The sequence below is a fragment of the Zalophus californianus genome, chromosome 7, assembly GCF_009762305.2.
Source record: "Zalophus californianus isolate mZalCal1 chromosome 7, mZalCal1.pri.v2, whole genome shotgun sequence".
Classification (NCBI taxonomy): domain Eukaryota; kingdom Metazoa; phylum Chordata; class Mammalia; order Carnivora; family Otariidae; genus Zalophus; species Zalophus californianus.
In genome coordinates, this window is record NC_045601.1 from 22,127,885 (window position 1) to 22,147,914 (window position 20,030).

At 40.1% G+C, this 20,030-nt stretch overlaps 1 protein-coding gene across 7 annotated transcripts in view; it reads right to left on the minus strand.

Moving 5' to 3' along the window:
• PHACTR2 (phosphatase and actin regulator 2) overlaps positions 1–20,030 on the minus strand; it is a 190,724-nt gene that overhangs the window by 28,376 nt on the left and 142,318 nt on the right. For all 7 annotated transcript variants that reach the window (XM_027601423.2, XM_027601422.1, XM_027601426.1 and 4 more), the window contains 5 exons: positions 16,518–16,717; positions 14,916–15,072; positions 10,954–11,009; positions 4,807–4,868; positions 1,994–2,131 (listed from right to left, as the gene is read on the minus strand). In XM_027601423.2, the coding sequence (XP_027457224.1) occupies positions 1,994–2,131; positions 4,807–4,868; positions 10,954–11,009; positions 14,916–15,072; positions 16,518–16,717 (613 nt within the window). The remainder of the gene's footprint in view (positions 1–1,993; positions 2,132–4,806; positions 4,869–10,953; positions 11,010–14,915; positions 15,073–16,517; positions 16,718–20,030) is intronic.

Sequence of the window (20,030 nt, forward strand, 5' to 3'; positions counted from 1 at the left end):
TTCTAATATAGATTCAACCTCTCCCTTTCTTTTGGCTCCATCTTCGTGGCATAAAAGATTGCTCAGGTATTTCTTATGTATATAGAAACTTGCAGCCTCCACAGTCATCACCCCTCAGGTGACTTCCTCCTCTTATCACTTCTCCATCACAGCCAAGACTCTTGAGGTTGTATTTTATTCTCCTTGTCTCCACAAGTCAGGCTTCCATCCACCAGACTCCTAAAATGCCCCCTCTTACCATGTCCCTAACCACTTGCGACCTGACCTTCTTCTTCCTAGGCTGTTGGGCTACATCTTCCTCTTTCCCCACCTCACAGACATTTCTTCTCTGTGTTTTACCACCTTTTCGTCAATGTCTGGTCCCTTGGGTGCTATTCCCAGCCTCCTTCCCTCTATTCTCATTCCAAACATCCTTCCTTTATGACCTTTTTCCTCCCCAGTTTTCATTTCTTCTTCCTTAGTTTTCATTTCTTCCTAAGAGCAAATGATATTTATTTATTTATTTGAGAGAGAGAGAGAATCTCAAGCGGACTCCCTGCTGAGCACAGAGCCAGACACAGGGCTCAATCTCACGACTCCAAGATCACGACCTGAGCCAAAATCAAGAGTCGGATGCTTAACCGTTGAGCCACCCAAGAGCCCTGAGCAAATGATTTCTGATCTATAGCTCCAATATATACCTACCTGCAGTAGGTGCTTTACAGTATGAAACCTCTACTAAAATGCCCAGCATGTAATTAAATACCTAGCTCTAGCATTAAGACTGGATGTGGCATGAGTTTATTTGATACCACATTTTTCACAGAAACAAAATTTAGAAATCATTATTTGGAAAAAAAAAGAAAAAAGAAATCATTATGTGGGATATTAGGAAAATCCTAAAGTGAAGACTTTGAGAACAAAAGGTTGGCAAAATTCTTTGGCTTTGGAACCATATTATTCATAAAATAGTCTTTCTCCATAATGTGACCCATTATACATTTCAGTTTTTCTGAACTGTGAGCTACGATATAGATTAGGGGTTGGTAAACCATGGCCCACAGGGCAAATCTGGCCCACCATCTGTTTTTGTAAATAAAGTTTTATTGGAACACATATCCATACATTCACTTACATACTGCCCATGGCTGTTTTCATACTCTAACAGCAGAGCTGAGCTGTTGCAACAAAGACTGTATGGACCACAAGGCCTAAAATATTTACTCTGGCCGTTTATAGAAAAAGTGTGCTGGCCTTGATATAGAGCAATACATTTTTCACTGTTAACATATCCTTTTATTTTATTTATTATTTTTTTAAATTTTTCTTTTAAGTAGGCTCCATGCCCAATGTGGGGCTTGAACTCATGACCCTGAGATCAAGAGTCAAATGTTCTACCAATTGAGCCAGCTAGGCACCCCTTAAGATATCCCCTTAAAATGATAACTTGAGGGCGCCTGGGTGGCTCAGTCGGTTAAGCGACTGCCTTCGGCTCAGGTCATGATCCCGGAGTCCCGGGATCGAGTCCCGCATTGGGCTTCCTGCTTGGCGGGGAGTCTGTTTCTCCCTCTGACCTTCTTCCCTCTTCATGCTCTCTCTCTCTACCATTCTCTCTCAATAAATAAAAAAAAAAAAAAAACTTAAAAAAATGGTAACTTGTATAAATTGTATTTTCTAAGGGTAAGGATAAATCATGGCTGTGGGACCACCCCACCCTCAATCCAGGTATGAATGCAGGCAGGTTACATGGTAACCAAGAAAGAATTTTTCTGAGACTTAGCTGAAAGAACCTCACTGATATTACAAAATATATCTCTTAAGTGGCTTAAATAACAAAAGGCAGAAAATTGTTGAGCTATCTGGTACTATCTGGCCTCCTAGGATGACTGAATGTGTGTGTGTGTGTGTGTGTGTGTGTGTGTGTGGAGGGGGGGTAAGTGGATACTGAAGCTTTGAGAAAAGCAATAAAATCATAAACAAATAAAATCATGGCTAAAAACATGAGGGCCCTTGCCTTGTCTGCAGGTGTTAACCTGGCCCAGGGCTTGTCTGCCCGGCGATCGTAGTCGGGAGAATCGGTGACTTCTACATACTCGTTAAACCGCAGGATCCTTCGAGCTTGTAGTTCCGCCACTGTGGGTCTCAGGCTGAGCTGCAGGTGGATAGGGAAAAAGAAGGACAAGTTCAGGAAACCATTTACAGTCTCATGGTGGCAAGCTTTCTATAGAGAACTTCAAAGTTATGGTTGAATAAGGTCACTTTCAGATATCCAAAAGAAAAAAAAAGGTAGCAGCATCTTGGGAGTTTCTAATGAGAACCAGAAAGCAGTGTGCCCTAATTCTGAGACTATAAAAACCTCCATTGTTAGATAGGTCACAGGCTTTGGCAGCCATGTGCGTTATGCTATTTTCCCCACCTTGCCTGGCACTGTCATAAAGACACCTGTCATCTCTGACACAAGGAGCACGAAGCAACACAGACACAAGAGCAATTCAGATAGAGGCTGGCTGGTTTGGAGACTGAATCATCCAGACAAATGCACTCTTAACTTCTAGAAATGAGATCTCTGTTCCTAGTATATTAAACCTTTATATTCAGAAACGCACAAAGTTATGACAAAGAGACGGTCCGGTGAAGGTTGCACTTGTAGCAGTCTTCTGTGACAGACCAGGGACCCATGCCCAGATTTGACATCACCCTTGCTTGCTGCAAAAGGTGCTGTGCAGAAAGCCGCAGGGGGCACGGAAGAGTACATTCAGTGGGCCAGGACTGCTGAAAGTAGGCTGAGACGATTAAGACACTTCTAATAGCTCGGATTCCTCCTATGGTCTTTGTCAAATTCAAATTTATAGTTCTGTTTAATCCACTCAGCCCCGTGTATTTGCTCTCCTTTCCCAAGCCCAGGAATAAGAGATTCTTGGTTCTGAGAGACTAAAGAGTCCTGGCCCCTGGCTGACAGGCGTCATCTACTCTCTTCTCCTGAGGTTCATGCTCTTGTGGCCTCTCTCGGTCTGAAGACGTCATAGGCCCAGGCTTCTGTTGTACCCATGGGGTCCATTTCCAGTACCTTTTCTATCCATATCTGTACTATGCATATAGCCGGACCATCCACTGTCTTAAGTGGTCCTCTTTGGAGGGGTTCCTCATTTGCACAGATTCAATTTAAAAAAAAAAAAATTAAGCACTAGGACACACAAAAATGATGTTTTTGTGGTAAAAAAAAAATCCCCTTTCCTAAGCCTCAGTTTCCTCTTGAGTAAAATCAGAGGCTGAACTAGGTCAATAGTCAAGTCCTTCAAGGACCCTTAGAAGGCCTGGGTCTACACTCTGAGTTCACTTGAGCTGGAGTATGGCAACCGTGGCTCCTTCTAGCTTCATAAAGCCCTGGTAGGCAATGGACAGAGGGAGGAACGATCTAAGTGGTTCTCTTCTGCTCTCAGTTGTTGTCCCGTCTCTACTGCTAGCTTCTTACTGCTTCTCTGGGGCAGGTGGCGCTAAGGAGGTAGAGACACCAAGGCCTCTATGAAGTGCCCAAAAGGCCAGTGACCAGAGACCACATGGGTCAGAAATTCTTCCTCCTGTCTTGCCCTTTAGGACTGTGCTATTCGTGCTATGGAATGTCCTGCATCTATGGCAGAGAGCTCTGTAGAGTGGAGGCCAGTGGGAATCAGGGTTCAGCCGTCAGGGCTCACGGCGGGCTCTGTTGCCTCCTGGAGGGTCTCAACTGGATGGAGAAAAGATTATTATGTATGGCAGGGGTGAGCCTGAAACAATGAGGAGGGGCTACTGCTTATCTGTAGCTGGTAACTTAACAGCCACTGAATGTTAGAAGAGCCATCTCTAGCAATTCAGTTTATAGAATCTTTTTCAGGTTGATCATTACCTGTCATTTAGGGTCTTTGAAAAAAAAAAGAGAGATGAATTAAGGATCTCTTTCCCTAAAAATCAAAACCGAAAACTCTCAAAATACAATCTCCAACTTTTCCATGGGAACATTGTTTCTTCTCCCTGCCTTAGAATGCTTTGGCTGTGGACTCCCCAGCCAGCCCAAATAAATGTGGGTCAGGTCACACACTTCCCCGCAGATGTCATATTTTACTCACCCTGCCTTATCCAAGTGTGAAAGGTCTATCTGAAGAATTACTGAATACAGATTTATAATGAAATATCATGAAATATAAACTCTGATAGTGCTTAATTTTTCCTAAGACTATTACTACCACTTCCAGAAAAGAGTGATGGCCCAGGTATCAGATCTATATTTTCATGAATGGGTGGAAACAACTCTGAGTCTTGGAGGTAAGCCACTTGTCAATGTGGGTAGCACCGTGGCAGGCAACTTGGGTGATCAAGTTCATGTAATAAATTACTGACCCAGTGCACATGGAATAGTGGCAGGTCTCCAATTTCATATTTACCGACTATTTCCAAGACTGCACAGAAAACGTGAGCATTTTTAAAAACTATATATTGAAATGTTAATAATGGTTATCTCTGAATAAAAGACATTTGTGTGATTTTTCTCTTTTTTGTTCCTTTCTGCACTTAAAAAAATTCACATAGATTATATGTTATTTTCATAATCAGTAAATGTAATTTAAAACTTCTGATTGTTAGCTTTTCAAAATTAGCATAGCATGCAATTGTAAATATAAACATAACTCATATCGTATACATTACATTGATTTTAATGTCTATGATTGGTTATTGGCTAATAGGAATAAGTATTCCTCAATGTTAGATTTAAAGGCAGACAGCTGATTTGCATTTAAATAATGAAGTAGATCTCAAAACACACATGCTCATTAACAGTCATAGTTTCATCACCTTTCTGCTGAGTCTGCGCTTAAGTTCCATTTTTGCTTCTTGTTCTTCTTCTTCATTCTTTTCTGTTTATTAATGGAGATGGGAGAGGAAAGGCATGAAGACTTAGTTACTATAAATGATTTTATAATCAGAAAAGTAGATCAGGCCACAATTATTTGACTTAGTGACCAAACATTCCAACATCTTTAAAAAGTTGTCAAAAGGTTTTGCAGAAAGATCGATCATTAATTTATATACACATTACTTTTTCTCCTTATGGGATTGGTTTCTTTACTAATTGTAAGCCTTTTAGCTTCCTGACTTCATATTCCATTCTGAAAAAAATTACAGGAGTGCCCACACTCTGGTGAAAATCTTTCATCGCTGAACATCTCTTGGGCTTATAAGCACAATTTATCAGAATCCAGATAAACATTTATTTCTGGATCTGGCCTTCACATGAAAATCTGAGACATATCAAAAGAGCAAATTAGAACCATCTGATGCATGTCTGAGTTGATTTCCATTCAAATCCAACCAAAATACTTGATTTGTCTGCTTTGGTTTCCACAGAAGCAAAATGCAGTCATTTCTTTGGACTCTGCCTTCAAACCAGAATGTTCTGAATGGGGTTATTATGGTGTACTGTTGATGGGGATGATTTATTTTCTTGTGACTTTGACTTTCCAAAGTCTTCTGTTTCTCTAGGGCTTCACCAAATGGTACAATTTAATGGCCAATTTAATGAATGCTGTCCAATGGATGGGATAAAGAGAAAAATGACCAGAAATTTTAAAGAAATAAACATCCCCTTCAGGTTTTAATGGTTGCTTATTTGATGAACTTCTCTCCGTTGCTTCCAGCAGCCCATCATTTGTTCAATAAGTGAGCACAGGTTTTACTTCTTGGACACCAATGCTTACAAAAGATTATCTTTTATGTGCCTGGGTGGCTGAGTTGGTTATGCAACTGCCTTCGGCTCAGGTCATGATCCCTGAGTCCCGGGATCGAGTCCCGCACCGGGCTCCCTGCTCGGCAGGGAGTCTGCTTTTCCCTCTGCCCCTATCCCCTCTTGTGCTTTCTCTTTCTCTCAAATAAACAAATAAAAAAAAATAAAATCTTAAAAAAAAAAGATTATCTTTTAGAAGCTGCTGTTATGAATTCTACTGAAGGAACATCACATGATACAAAGGCTCAACCGAAAGGTTAAAAAAGAAGAGTTTCCTCTATGAAAAGGTAAATTTATTTTTAAAATTCAAATAGACTTCTTACCACTAAGATTGTTTTTATCACGGATAAAATATCAATATTCGATATTTGTACCAACTGTATTTGTTAACTGAACATGCTAAATTCTCTATTAATTTTCCTTATCTGGACAGGGAAAAGTTTCAACATTCTTCCAAAATACTAATTTTAATTCATAAGAAAGAGGATGATCTGTCTGGTTATTTAGACAAAGAATAAGCATAAACTGAAATCACGCTTCAAAGATAAGAAAAAACCAATGAATACACTGAGTAAAGTGCCTGTGTGTCAAACAAATTTTGTTATAATTCAGGTTTCTTCCTATGAAAACACTGTAGGTTTTTCTAATTGCTTCACAAAATATATGTCCTTTGGTATTCTTAAAATACATCCTTAGGGTCAAATATTTACTTTACATGATTTGGATAAGGCATGTAGGTTATAAATTATACATAATAGACAAGAGCCAAACTTGTGGTTCATGTGATTCAAACTAAGGCTTTACAAGGTCGCCTATGATGATATTACTAATAAAAGGGAAAATAAAATCCTCAAACCATTTTAGTCAATTCCTCCTATACAGTGACTGTGCTGTATTTTTAAAGGTACTTTTTGGGGCACCTGGGTGGCTCAGTCATTAAGCGTCTGCCTTCGGCTCAGGTCATGATCCCAGAGTCCTGGGATCGAGTCCCACATCGGGCTCCCTGCTCAGCCGGAAGCCTGCTTCTCCCTCTCCCACTCCCCCTGCTTGTGTTCCCTCTCTCACTGTCTCTTTCTGTCAAATAAACAAATAAAATCTTTTAATAAAAAAAAGGTACTTTTCAAAGAAAAGTGGGTATCAAATATGACTCAAAGCCAACAAATGCTTTAATTTTCACAAGGGACTATTTGATAATTTCATCTTATTAAGCATAGTGTACACTGGGCGACAGCATGTTACCTATTCAAAAAAAAGAAGGGCCAACTGCAGTTGAGGGAGTTCAATAAACAGGATTTTACCACTTGGGAATTCTTTTTAACATCAGGAGCTGACCTCCTTACATATTTCCATATTTGAAATTGTGGCTTTTAAAGAAGTTCAAGAAAGTGAGAGGTGGAGGGAAGTCAGCATGACTGTTGTTCTGCATTTTTTTTATATACTTGTAAAATCTCTTACAAAGAATCAAGGTTAAATCTTAGTTTAAAAAATTCACTGAGTTTTTTAAATGTTTCCTTCGTTTGCTTATTAGAGGGCCAATTATAAAGGAGGATGTAAACCTTCCTGGTCCCTTTAAACAGACTGGAGGGATATTCGTGAAGGAAATGACGTAGCTCATTGACAGATCTTGCCTTCAGTAACTCCTCAGAGCAGGGCTTGGTGGGGAGGAAGGGTATTCTAGAACAGCCACAGGAAGTGTTTGCCATCACACACGAACAATACATGTGGTTTAACAGCCGTGGGCACTGCAGGAAACCTGCCCAGCTAGCAAGTGTTGCCCACAGCGTTTTATGGATGAGCTAAAAAGGAGAAGACAGAAAAGCACCAAAACATCAGCACCTGGAATATTATAGTCTTGACTCGTCCATCTGGATACAGTAGGCTAAAAAAAGCCAACTATTTTTTTGTGGGTTTGTTTCTCTTTTTGCTGATTTAACATGTTTTTCTATAAGGGTGTTTTTAACAAGTGAAAATGCATTTACAAATCTACTTTGAAATCCATCAAAAAATAACACGGATCAATGGAAGGACAGATACATGATAAAGCAAGATGTGATAAAATGTAAAAAAAAGATGTGATAAGTTGTTAATGGTAGAATATAAATAGTACATATATGGGTGTCTACTGTAAAATTCTTTCAGCTTTTCTCTATATTCAAAAAAATTTCATAATAAAACGTTGGGAAAAAATACACGCAGCACTTAATGACCTGATACATTTTTTTCTCTATAGAATATAGAGATGGAATTATAGTCACAACTAAATAGATCTGTAACTTCTATCCCTGTGCTATAAAAGGTATTCCATGAACATCTCTTTTCCCGATAGGCAAACATTGACCTTTCAAGCACCAAAACTTACCTTCTACCTTTAACAATATTAAGGAGTCAGTTCTAAAATGTACAACTAAATGTAACTTTATATGTTCTTTTAAAAAGCCTCAATTCCGTAAAATAGGAAAGCGATGGAGTAAGGTGGACAGTGCGAATGAAACACTAAGAAATAAAATGTGCCCTGTGGTCTCCAGTGAAAGCGATCAGCACTGACTGACACCTGGCTCATGTTTATTAAACCAATGATGAGCTCGGAGTTGACAACTGCTGAATGAGTTTATGCTGTGAATGAGTTCCCTTGTCTGTCAAGACAAGACGACCTAGTTAAAATAAGTGTCCTTAAAAAAAACCACACAAACACACCATGTCACACACAGACTTTTCTTTAAAGAGTCAGTCATATTGCTTTTGAACAAAAGCCGGAGATGAAATACACGAACAAAAAAGAGCAATCTATGTGGAAGAACCCAGAGGCAAACAGAGGCTGAATAAAGTATTGTAAGCTATGCCGCTGAGTTCCCTGGGATTGCTCAGTGGAATGCTCTGGATGACCTCCACCAGTTCTCTTTTCTGCTTCCCTTGGCTATACAATATTATGTCAGGAGATCATAAGCCAGTTATCAGCCTCTCCAGACTGGAAATGTGTCTTTTGTTTCCAGAATAAGCATAGTTAGATAAACTAAGAAGGAAGTAAGAAAAGGGCTGGAGTCAAATCTGAAGTTGACTTTGGCGTTTCCCTCTTCCCTGAACCTCCAGGAAAATGGGGCATAGAAGCCAAGACAGCACTTAAGATCAACGTGTGATAAATTTCTACATCTATGAAACAGTTCCTCAAATAACCAAACACCAGTGTGGTTTGGCACTATTTGTCTCTCAGAAGCAGTAAAGAATTACCCAGAATCTGCTCTTCCTTTTTTTTCTAGGTATTGCATTAGGTATCCAATAAGACATAATCTTTGTGTGTTAGGAGCTTATGGTCTGCACTTGAGCTTACCTAAAATATAATTCAACAAATATTTTCCAGGAACCTATTGTCAAAAGCCATGAGCTTTTTTGGTTTTGTGTCGTTGTCAAAATTAGCTGCTGCTTTCATCCTTCCTCAGAACGCTAAAACACAACTTTCTTTTCTTTTCTCGTCATGACTTTTTCCATCTCCATACTGGCTCTTCTACCCACTGATGGTCACTTCAGTCCTTCTTTGGGTTCTACTCCAGTCTTTGGTCACAAAGAGCCAGACAAGAACATTCCAAGGAAAGAATCCCATAGACCAGCAATTCTCCTGGTTGGGTTGTCTTAGTAAGAGTAACGATTATTATTATTTTTTTTTAATAATTTATCAAGGTTTTTTTATTGTTATGTTAATCACCATATATTACATCATTAGTTTTTGGTGCAGTGTTCCATGATTCATTGTTTGTTCATAACACCCAGTGCTCCATGCAGAACGTGCCCTCCTCAATACCCATCACCAGGCTAACCCATCCCCCTACCCCCCTCCCCTCTAGAACCCTCAGTTTGTTTTTCAGAGTCCATCATCTCTCATGGTTCGTCTCCCCCTCTGACATACTCCCCTTTTCTTCCTCTCCTGTTATCTTCTTCTTTTTCTTTTTTCTTAAAATATGTTGTGTTATTTGTTTCAGAAGTACAGATCTGTGATTCAACAGTCTTGCACAATTCACAGCGCTCACCGTAGCACATACCCTCCCCAATGTCTATCACCCAGCCACCCCATCCCTCCCACCCCCAACCACTCCAGTAACACTCAGTTTCTTTCCTGAGATTAAGAATTCCTCATATCAGTGAGGTCATGTGATACATGTCTTTCTCTGATTGACTTATTTCACTCAGCATAACACCCTCCAGTTCCATCCACGTCGTTGCAGAGTAACGATTATTTAATGGCATGTTTATAGTATAAACATGCCATTAAAATCTTTCGTTCCTTCGGGAAAGAAAACAACTCAGACTGAAGAGTGGGGATCATCCAGACAAGTCAACTTGACTCTAAACGCCTGATTGAGAAAGATTTCCCACATGCCAGTGCCTTCTTACTATTGTATCCGGAGCTCTGCCCATCCCCGCTCTTTGATATTTCACACAATAAAAAGCTCTTTTGAAACCAGGTTAATAATATATAAAACTGCAGCTAGGCTCAATTTAAAAATATCCATTACTTAACTCACTGTGGTTGGTAACCACATTGATATACTATATAACGTCAAACTGCGTCTATTAGTTTTATAGCTTTAACATACAAACTCCAATAAAGTTCTACTGGACTAGTAAGTAAGAAGTAAAGTCAAAGAAAACAGAGGGGAAAATAGAATGGGAAAATAAAGTAGGAAAATGAATGGAGAACTCCTTAAGTGCCGAGAAATTATAAATAACTCAAGAGGGAAACAGAGTTATCATAACAAAGGAAAATGAAAAGGACTCAAAAATTTCTTTCACCATAATTCTGTTTTAAATTGAGTCATTTGTTAAACCTGGCAACAAACTGTATTATTAATAATAATATAGGAATGTTTGATTTATTTCCTTGTGGATTCTTTGGCCTTTTCTTTGACATTTATTTGCAAGCAGACTAGAGCATTTTCTTCTATTTAATATCTGGGTAAAAGAATACACGGAATATATTTCATCTCTCTTAAAAACAACTGTCATAACCGTGACTCTGGTCTGGGGGCTACCAGGCTCAAAACCATAAAACAAAATATGAACTTCAAGAAATTGTTTTTTAAATTATATAAAAATGTGATCTAAATGGGCCATTTCAATCATTTGTGAATAACAAATATATCAAGGTTTCCTACTGATAAATAGATTGCCTCTAAAGGGAGCTTGTTAATGGTTACACAAGGAATCATTGTAAAATGTAAGACACTCACGTTTTAGGATATTTCTTTGCTCTAATTCTTCAGTCGTGGGCCTCTGGCTAAGTCTCCTATGATGACAAAAAGGATATACCGCAGGTTACAAACAAGGCCTCCTTGGTGGGAGATGCAAAATAAAATAACAAAGACACAAAGCTTTATTTTTTTCCTGTTTTGAGAAACACAAATCCATTTTAAACCTACAAAATAGGTTACCATCCTTTCTGTTAGTTTGGAGACTAAAGATTGTGGTTGAGACCGCTACGTACTCCCCCTTATCCATTCTTCCGTCTTCCTTTTAGATCTAGAACCTCCTGAGATCTAGCTGTGGCTCCCAACTACAGACTTCTGCCTGCCTAGCAGCAAGGTGTGGCCATGTGGCCGAGTCCCTGCGATGGGATGTGAGCGGGGTGGTATTTGTAACATTTGCCTTTTACCCTTAAAATGACTGAGTGTGTCTTCCCTTTTCTCGTTCCTTCCCCCATGGGCTAGAACTTAAACATGGTCACGTAAGCCAGCTTGGATCATGCAGATGAGAATATCCACAGAGCAACAGGACAGAATCTGGGTGCCCAGTGACTGCAAGGAATAGAGCTCGCCATCCACCATGAACTGCCCACCTACCTTTGGACTGTTATGTGAAAAGGAAATAAACACGTGACAGCGTCTTATTTGGACCACTGCACTTTTTGGTCTCCGTTAGAACAGTTTCCCTATCCCCCAATTAATACACAGATCATTAGAATCTAGGAAAGTTTTCTGCATGAGAGTTCATACTAACTCAAAAGATGCTTGATCTACACTGCACAGAGTTTCAAGTGAAATACTGCTTTTGAGGGGCGCCTGGGTGGCTCAGTCGTTGAGCGTCTGCCTTCGGCTCAGGTCATGGTCCCAGGGTCCTGGGATCGAGCCCGCATCGGGCTCCCTGCTCTGCGGGAAGCCTGCTTCTCCCTCTCCCTCTCCCCCTGCTTGTGTTCCCTCTCTCGCTGTGTCTCTCTCTGTCAAATAAATAAATAAAATCTTAAAAAAAAAAAAAAAAGAAATACTGTTTTTGTGACCGCAAATGGATTTATATTACACATAGAGTTATCTTAAGATACATGGGCCCTTTCCATCTGCCTTCAAGAAAAGCCAGGCTCAGGGCGCCTGGGTGGCTCAGTCGTTAAGTGTCTGCCTTCGGCTCAGGTCATGATCCCAGGGTCCTGGGATCGAGCCCCGCATCGGGCTCCCTGCTCAGCCGGAAGCCTGCTTCTCCCTCTCCCACTCCCCCTGCTTGTGTTCCCTCTCTCGCTGTGTCCCCCTCTGTCAAATAAATAAATAAACTCTTAAAAAGGAAAAGAAAACAAAAGCTAGGCTCATTTGTGATTAGTAGCTAACTATATGTACACAAACGCTGAATGACCTAACCTTTATAACTTTGTTCTTGGTCTTGCTTATAGTGTTAATTTGCTGTTAATCACAGATTTGTTGTAAAATGCCTTCTGGATGTAGGAGGAGTTTGTGCAAAGTAAACATATATATGAAGGTAATCTTAATATAAGATACTCTCAATTCTAATGTTATGCCTGTGGCAGAAATGGAGTGAAGAACTGAAATCAACGATATTTTAAATACCTCATTAAAATTTTTGTTCAAGTTTAATCTTCATCAGAGCCACCTTGAAAGTGATTTACAAAACTGAGCCTACAGTGCAGAAGAACCCAGGGAGCTACTATACTGGCCAGATGAGGTGCCACCCACGTACCCATGTACCCTGTTACGTATCTACACCGTCTCAACCACCAGAGTCATCCTCCTTCTTTTGTTGATGAAGCTCCTCCTTCAGGAATGCCCTCCTCTCTTTCTCCACCTCCTGAAGTCTTACAAATGACTAAAATAGTAACCTGCCAGGTGGGCATTTGACCTGTCCCGCGAGTGAGTTTTAAACTCCCGGTTGTCTGCCCTCCGCAGTGGTCACACACAGATCACACGGCTCTGAGAACACTATGACACAAGTGATAGTATAGATAAGGCAATAATCAGAGCTCTCAGTAGTTCATACTTTTAAAGTCCCAGGCACTGTGCAAGGTGCTTAATTTACATTATCATGGATCCTCAAAATAATTCGGCAAGGAGTAGCCAGTTCCCATTTTACAAACAAGGAAATGAGAGATTAATTCACTTGCTCGAGACAAAGTACTTAGCAAATATGTTTAGAGTGCAGTCTCATACCTGGTTCTCTTGACCTACATGCTTGTGCTTTTCATCGACCTCACCATGCAGTATCTCTGTCTCTTCCACTACACATCGAGTCCCCCAAGGTAGGGACTATGGGTGATTTATCTTTGAATGACAGTGACCAGATAGATGTATGGTGTTTGTAGAAAAACAATTCTGTAAAATTTACATATTTTGAACACTAAAAACTCTACTCAAACAAAATTTTTTATGGATATGGTTCATGTGTACACTTACAGAGGCTCTCAAACTTTGGGGGGCTGGAGTAGACTCCTTACATAAAACAGAAGAGGCTGTTCATGGCTGAGCCTGGGGCGAAGGAGCACCTCCCATCCCACCGCAAACACACCCATACCACCCCAGGTCGCCCCACAGAAGCCCGAGCATCGCCTCCAAGAAATCCTTGATAGGGCAGTCAGAAAACCACTGCCCTATGCTCAGTTCACCATGTCAACTTCTCCCAACGTCCTTCATCAGTCCCCTGTTTTCAAGCATTTGGTTTAATTTGCCACTGCTCTAAATAGCCTTGAAATAAACCTCCTTGTAAAGTGTACAGGTTGTTTTCCTTTTGGATTATTTCCTTCTTGTATCGTCTCTCAAATGGAATGACCACGTAAAGAAAGAGACTGCTTTACGATTCCTTTTTTTCATATTGTTAAGTTGCTCTTCAGAAATACTGAACAAAGGTGCCAATATGGGGTTTAATTTTAAAAAAATGTTTTAGCTGTTTAAGCGATATATAATGATTTAAATTACTAATAAAAATATTTAATTTTGAGGTTAAGTGCTTGCTACGATCCAGGCACTCAAGTGCTTTAGTGCAGCATCTCATTTCCCCACCACAAGCCACTGCTTGGCCCCATCTGTCAAACAGAGAAGAGCCTCTGGAACTGCACCCCCCAGGCCAACCCTGCAGATCCAACACAGTCACAGAAGTCTTCCATTTCCAAGCAAGAAGAGGGATTTCTTCCAGTTCCAAATCCTGCCCTGGGATCCCAGACGGCCCCCTTCTCCCAACTGATGCACTCTGTTGTTTACGCAGAGTGAGAGAAGTCAGCAAAATAGATAATACTATTAAATATGCTTAAATTGATCATCAAACAATGGCACTCACTTCTATTAAAACTGCCAGTTCAATGGACTTCCAAAGTCGCTGGTGGCCAAAGCAGAAACCCTACAATGGCTGGAGGCAGAATGTGAAATCAGATAACAATTTGTTTGAAGTTAAAAGGGGAAGGTCATGATAGGGGGGCTACAGTTACCTGACTTGGATGGCCATTGTAGCTAGCTCCCTATTTCTATAGTCTCAGGGCCCACAGGGCAGAACCTCATGGCAGTCAGAGGAATGCCAGAGAGTCCACGGATTAGGCCAGGAGTTGGGCAAACTATGACCTACAGACCAAATCTGGCCTGCTGCTTATTTTGGTGAATAAAGTTTTATTGGAACATGACCACACCCATTTGTCTACGTAACGTTTATGGCTGCTTTCATTTAACAGCACAGTGGTGTAGCTGCAATAACAACACCTCCTGACTGGTCCTTAATAGAAAAAGTTTTTCGACACTTGGCTCAGGCTTTGACTGGCTGGACCCAAGGGCAAGTTCTTTGAGTGGTTCACCATCCAGGACCAACTTTAGAAAACCACACAGGCCAGGTGTGCCCTTACCCGAGGAATTCACATGATCTCAGCTGGGTAGGACACCACAGGTGGGAGAAAAGTATGAATTGGTCAGTGCTGTATGAACGTTTCAGCCATTACCTGACGAGCTTGGTTCCAATTTGCTGTCGGATCTCCTGCCTCTCCTCTTCAGATGTGCGCTGCAAGATGTTTTTGTCCTCTAGTTCCTTCTTTGATGGTCTGTTGCCAAGTTTGATAGCAAGAGTATCCCTTCGTCGTATTTTACTTGCCAAAGCACCTGAGGATTGGTAAAGGCAGAAACGCAGAGAAAGAGGCTTTGAGCAAGCAGCACTCAGGTTACACAGAGCATGGACTTTAAACAGAGTCCAGACAAAATTCTTTATCCAATGCAAGAGTGGAATTTTAATTAACCTCAGGGAAAAAAAAAAAAGTTCTGAGTTGGATGTAGTTCATTTTGAAAACCTGAAGAACTATTTTTAAAAATGTCCTGAAAAATGTTGGGGCACCATGAAAAAACTTGCAAATATCACCTCATCATTTGGAAAGTGATTTTGAAGTTTATTTTGCTGAGATGGCGTATCATGGAAATTACAGATTGTGTAACACTTTCCTTTCTAAGTCTTAAAAACACAGCTCCTTTATATATACTGGACAGTTAATTCTTGTCTTCCCCTTTCCTCCACTCAAAAATCACACTGGAAGAAGTTTATCTATGGTAGCAATATTTTAATCCTTAATTACCAAGAATCCTCAATGAAGGATACTTAATACCAGGTGGATGATAATGATTTTGTCATTGTTTTTCAGTACAAACTAAAAGGAACTTGACAAACTGATGTTTCATCGTTAATAACTTTTCATAATGTATAAATTCAATTCCATAGTGAATTACTCCTAAGTCATGATGCTTAGAAGTTTTTTTTTTTCTTTTTTAGAGCACTTTCCAGTTCCCTAAGTTATATATAAACAGTTGGCTTAATCTACCGTATCACTCCCTCCTAAAAGGCATCCTATCTCACCTATGTGGAAGAATGATTTTTTTTCTATTCTTCAAAGGTATTTGTCTTTCTCAACTCATTCTTCCCTCCCCTCTCTTTAAACCCTGGTATAAAAGTGAGTGGAAGTCTCAAACATCTCCAATTAAGTAATCCAGTGAATCCGAGTTTATGCTCTTTATTCAAGAAAGATCTCAGCAGGGCACCTGGGTGGCTCAGTCGGTTAAGCACCTGCCTTCGGCTCAGGTCATGATCCCGGGGTCCTGGGATCGAGCCCCGCATTGGTCTCCCTGCTCCTCGGGGAGCCTGCTTCTCCCTCTCCCTCTGCCTCCCTCTCTCTCTTTCTCTGTCTCTCATGAATAAATAAATAAAATCTAAAAAAAAAAAAAGAGAGAGAGAGAGAAAGATCTCAGAGTGGAAGGGCCATCTCTGATCATTCTGAAAACACCTCTGTCATCAGAAAGCTCTGATTCCTTGTACAAATACAAATGTGCATATCTTCCTCACAGACAAAGGCCTGACCCCCTGGCCCTTGCGGAACCATTTTCTGGAAAGGCCTGTCATCAAAAGCTAAACCTTAGAACACACACAGTTCTAATTTGAGAAAAGAATGTGAGGGGAAAGAAAACATCAGCTCTCTGAACACCAATGGCTTTTGTCATCTACAAAACGCACCTGCTTCTGTCCGCCATCCACTTTCCTCCCCACCTCTTGAAAAAAGTCTTACTTTCTCCACTGCCCTCCTCCTCCTCTTCATCATCGTCATCATCAGTGTACAAGACAGGCCCATCAGAGTCCGAGTCATTGGCCTGGTCCTCCCTTTGGCCTTCGTCCTCAGGGGCACTGAAGGATTCTGAAGATTCTCCCGTCAGCCCAGAAGTCGGTAGCTGAGGTGCTACCTTTCCCGGCTCATCTTTGGTTGTAAAACTATTAAAGGCACAAGAACACAGGGGTGGAGTGAAGCTCAGAGCAACCCTCGGGGACAACACCAACACCATGAGAAGGAGCCCGAGATTCATGAGCATCTTTCAAGTTGGCGAAAGGAGAAAGCAATCATAGGCAGCTAGGCATGGTGAAATGGAACAGGAGTATACAGTATGACTTGATTCTCAAGGTTTTTGATTCTTCCTCTATAAAATGAAAAGGAATGACTAGATGATGCCTGATATATTTAGTACATGAACATGGTAAAACTACAGTTTGCAAATTGATTTTCCCACAGCCATGGGGCCTCAGTGGAAAAAACAGTGAACTAGAAGTTTCCGGATATTTGACTTTGTCTATCTTTATTCTGTACCTGTAACTCCTACTTATCCTTCAAGCCTAAGCTAAAGCCGTAGCTTCTTCAGGAATCTTTGAGTGGCCTTCCATCTAGATCCTTGCCCCACCTCCTGGCTCTGAAGGTGATCTGAAGACAACCCCATTGGAGCACTTAGCACACTGCACCTCGACCACCATTCACTTGTCTGCCATCTCAGCCCTCAAAGTTCCTTGACAAGTGGGATTCATGTTGATTTGCAGCCCAACACCTAGAAGGGTAGTGACAGAAAAACATACCTTCTTTAATTGATGTATGAATTAATCTTATTTTCATCACAGCCAGTGTGTCAAGTCAAAAAATCATGTATCGTCTCTGTGTTTTAGTTTCTCCATTTGTAAAACGGCCCCTCACAGGAATGCGTTAGTAACGTGACACGGAAAAAGGGGGAATTAAACGCACTCTATACAAGAAAGGTGATGTGCACGTATGCAATAATTTTCTATTAGTTAGCTTGGTAAGAGTCTCTGGCTTAAAGTCTGCCAGTTTTCACAGACTAGAATAGGAAAAAAAATGTCATTGAAAACATAACCGAAAACATATCATATCAAAAACAATGTAATCTTCATTTTAAGATTCAGAAAATCCCCAAACTGCCTTCTGATAAAAATAGAAGAATCCAAATTTGGATGTCACACTGCTCAAAGACCGTTTTGTGCAAAGCATGTGCTTGCTGTTTTCATTAACTTAAAAAACAAAAACAAAAACAAAAAAACCCAGAAAACAGTTCTTTGAGTAATAAAAACAGGTAAACTGTCAGAATCTGAGGTACCGAAAATTGTACTTTGTGGTTATTAGTCTAAGCACTCTAAAAAATTTTCACTTATTAGAAAAAGCCAACAGCCAAAATTCTTTTCAAAGGGGAAACTATGCACAGCATATTTTATTTATTTTTATTGAGTAAAATATGCACGGCATAAAATTTGACATTTTAACCATTTTAAAGTATACAGTTGAGTGGCAGTTAGGACATTTAAACTATTGTACAACCATCGCCACTGTCCATCTCCAGAATCTATTCATCTTCCCAAACTGAAATTGTCCCCTTGAATAACTCCCCAGTCTCATCCCTCAGCCCCTGGCAACCAACATTTTACTTTCTGTCTCTATGTATTTTGCTATTTTAGGTGCTTTATATAAGCAAAATTATGCAACATCTGTCCTTTTGTGTCTTCCAGGTTCATCCATGCTTTAGCATATGTCAGAATTTCTTTTAAGGCTGAGTAATATTCCATCGCATATATACGCCACATTTTATCTATTCATCAGTTGATGAACATTTGGGCTGCTTCTACCTTTTGGTTGTTGTAATAATGCTGCTAAGGACACTGGTGTACACGTATCTACTCAAGTACCTATTTCTAATTTTTTGGGCTATATACACAGAAGTAGAATTGCTGGATCACATGGTAATTCTAGGTTTAATTTTTTGAGGAACCACCATACTGTTACCACCGTGTGAAATCTCCTTTTAAATGGAACAGACAACTGTTCCACAGTCTGGATTTCTAGTTGACTCTCACTGGAGGCCATCCTTGTTTGAACAGCCAGCCATTGTGGGTGACCACAGCACATTTAGCAGATGTGTCAATTAATAACACATTCTGAAGAGCAGAACAAAAGATACTTCAGGGCTCAGCCCTGGTATTTGTTTCTGTCACCGCTCACTAATTTATTATGATATCTATCATTATTTTCATGTCATCATTTCTATTTTATAATGTTTTATAGTTTTCAAAGACTTCTGCATACATTTACAACTCACATCTGTTCTCCAGTATAAGGGGACAGATAAATTGCAGTTCCTGGAATCTGAGAAGACCATGGGTGCGCTGCCCAAAACAAGGTATCAAGTCCATTCTAGAACCCAGATTTAAGACTCTTAATCTACCTATTAAATGTTGTATTTTATTTTATACTTGATATTGTAAGTTATATTCATATTATATAGATTATAATTAACTTAAAGGTGAATTATTGTATTCCAAATTTGTGTCAATCAACTCATGACTTGCCTCTCATTTGCCCCCTAGGTGTCTTGGGCACACTGGACAAAACAGTGAACTCAAGTGTTTGTGGAAATGGACTAAACACAGTCAAGTCCCCTTTGGATATGGGCTCCAGATGGGCTTCTTAGTGTCCGCCTTAAATTATCCCAGACCTATATGATACTAATGAAGCCGCCAATAAATAGAAATCTACCACATGGTTACTACCCTGCAATATGTGAATAGAGGAAGATATTTTTACACATAGCCACTTATCTTCTTTAAAGTTTTGATATTTGTATTCCAAACAGAAGCCTCTTCATAAGATGACAGGATTTTCACACATTCGTTCACTAAACATAACTGAGGGAAAGTTCTAAGTAAAGCAAGTGACTAAGAGCTAGAAATTCTAACTGAAATATCTACTTAAAAACGGAAGAAAGAATTTGGAAAAAAATTTGAGAGACTACTTATTCCAGGCTCATTAACTCAAGAGCAAACAAACCACTCCTGTGGAAAGAACTGCTATTTAAATTTTAACTTTGAAGAACATACAGAGAAGAAAATCTCAATGCCCTCTTCTAGGGAAGGATTATAGTTATCCAGAGTGACAGAAAAATCTATATATAAATATCTTGATGTCTAATAATGCTCTAAGCTTGCTCTCTGGTCATAGTTCCAGTGGAAATAGGGAACAGACGCTCGCCTATTTGTCCGACAATCCTGTGTGTACTTGGGCTGCAGACTGACATTAAGCCCCCCTCCTCATGCAGCACAGTGCTTAGCACAATATAGTGGCTTCCCTACATGTCTGAGGAAGTGGACCAGACAGTGTCAAGTCACCCTGGGATATGGGCTCTCTCACTGCCTAAGACTGTCTAAGGAATCACTTTGTTGTACCTTGTCCTTTAATATAGTGAATAATAAACCCATA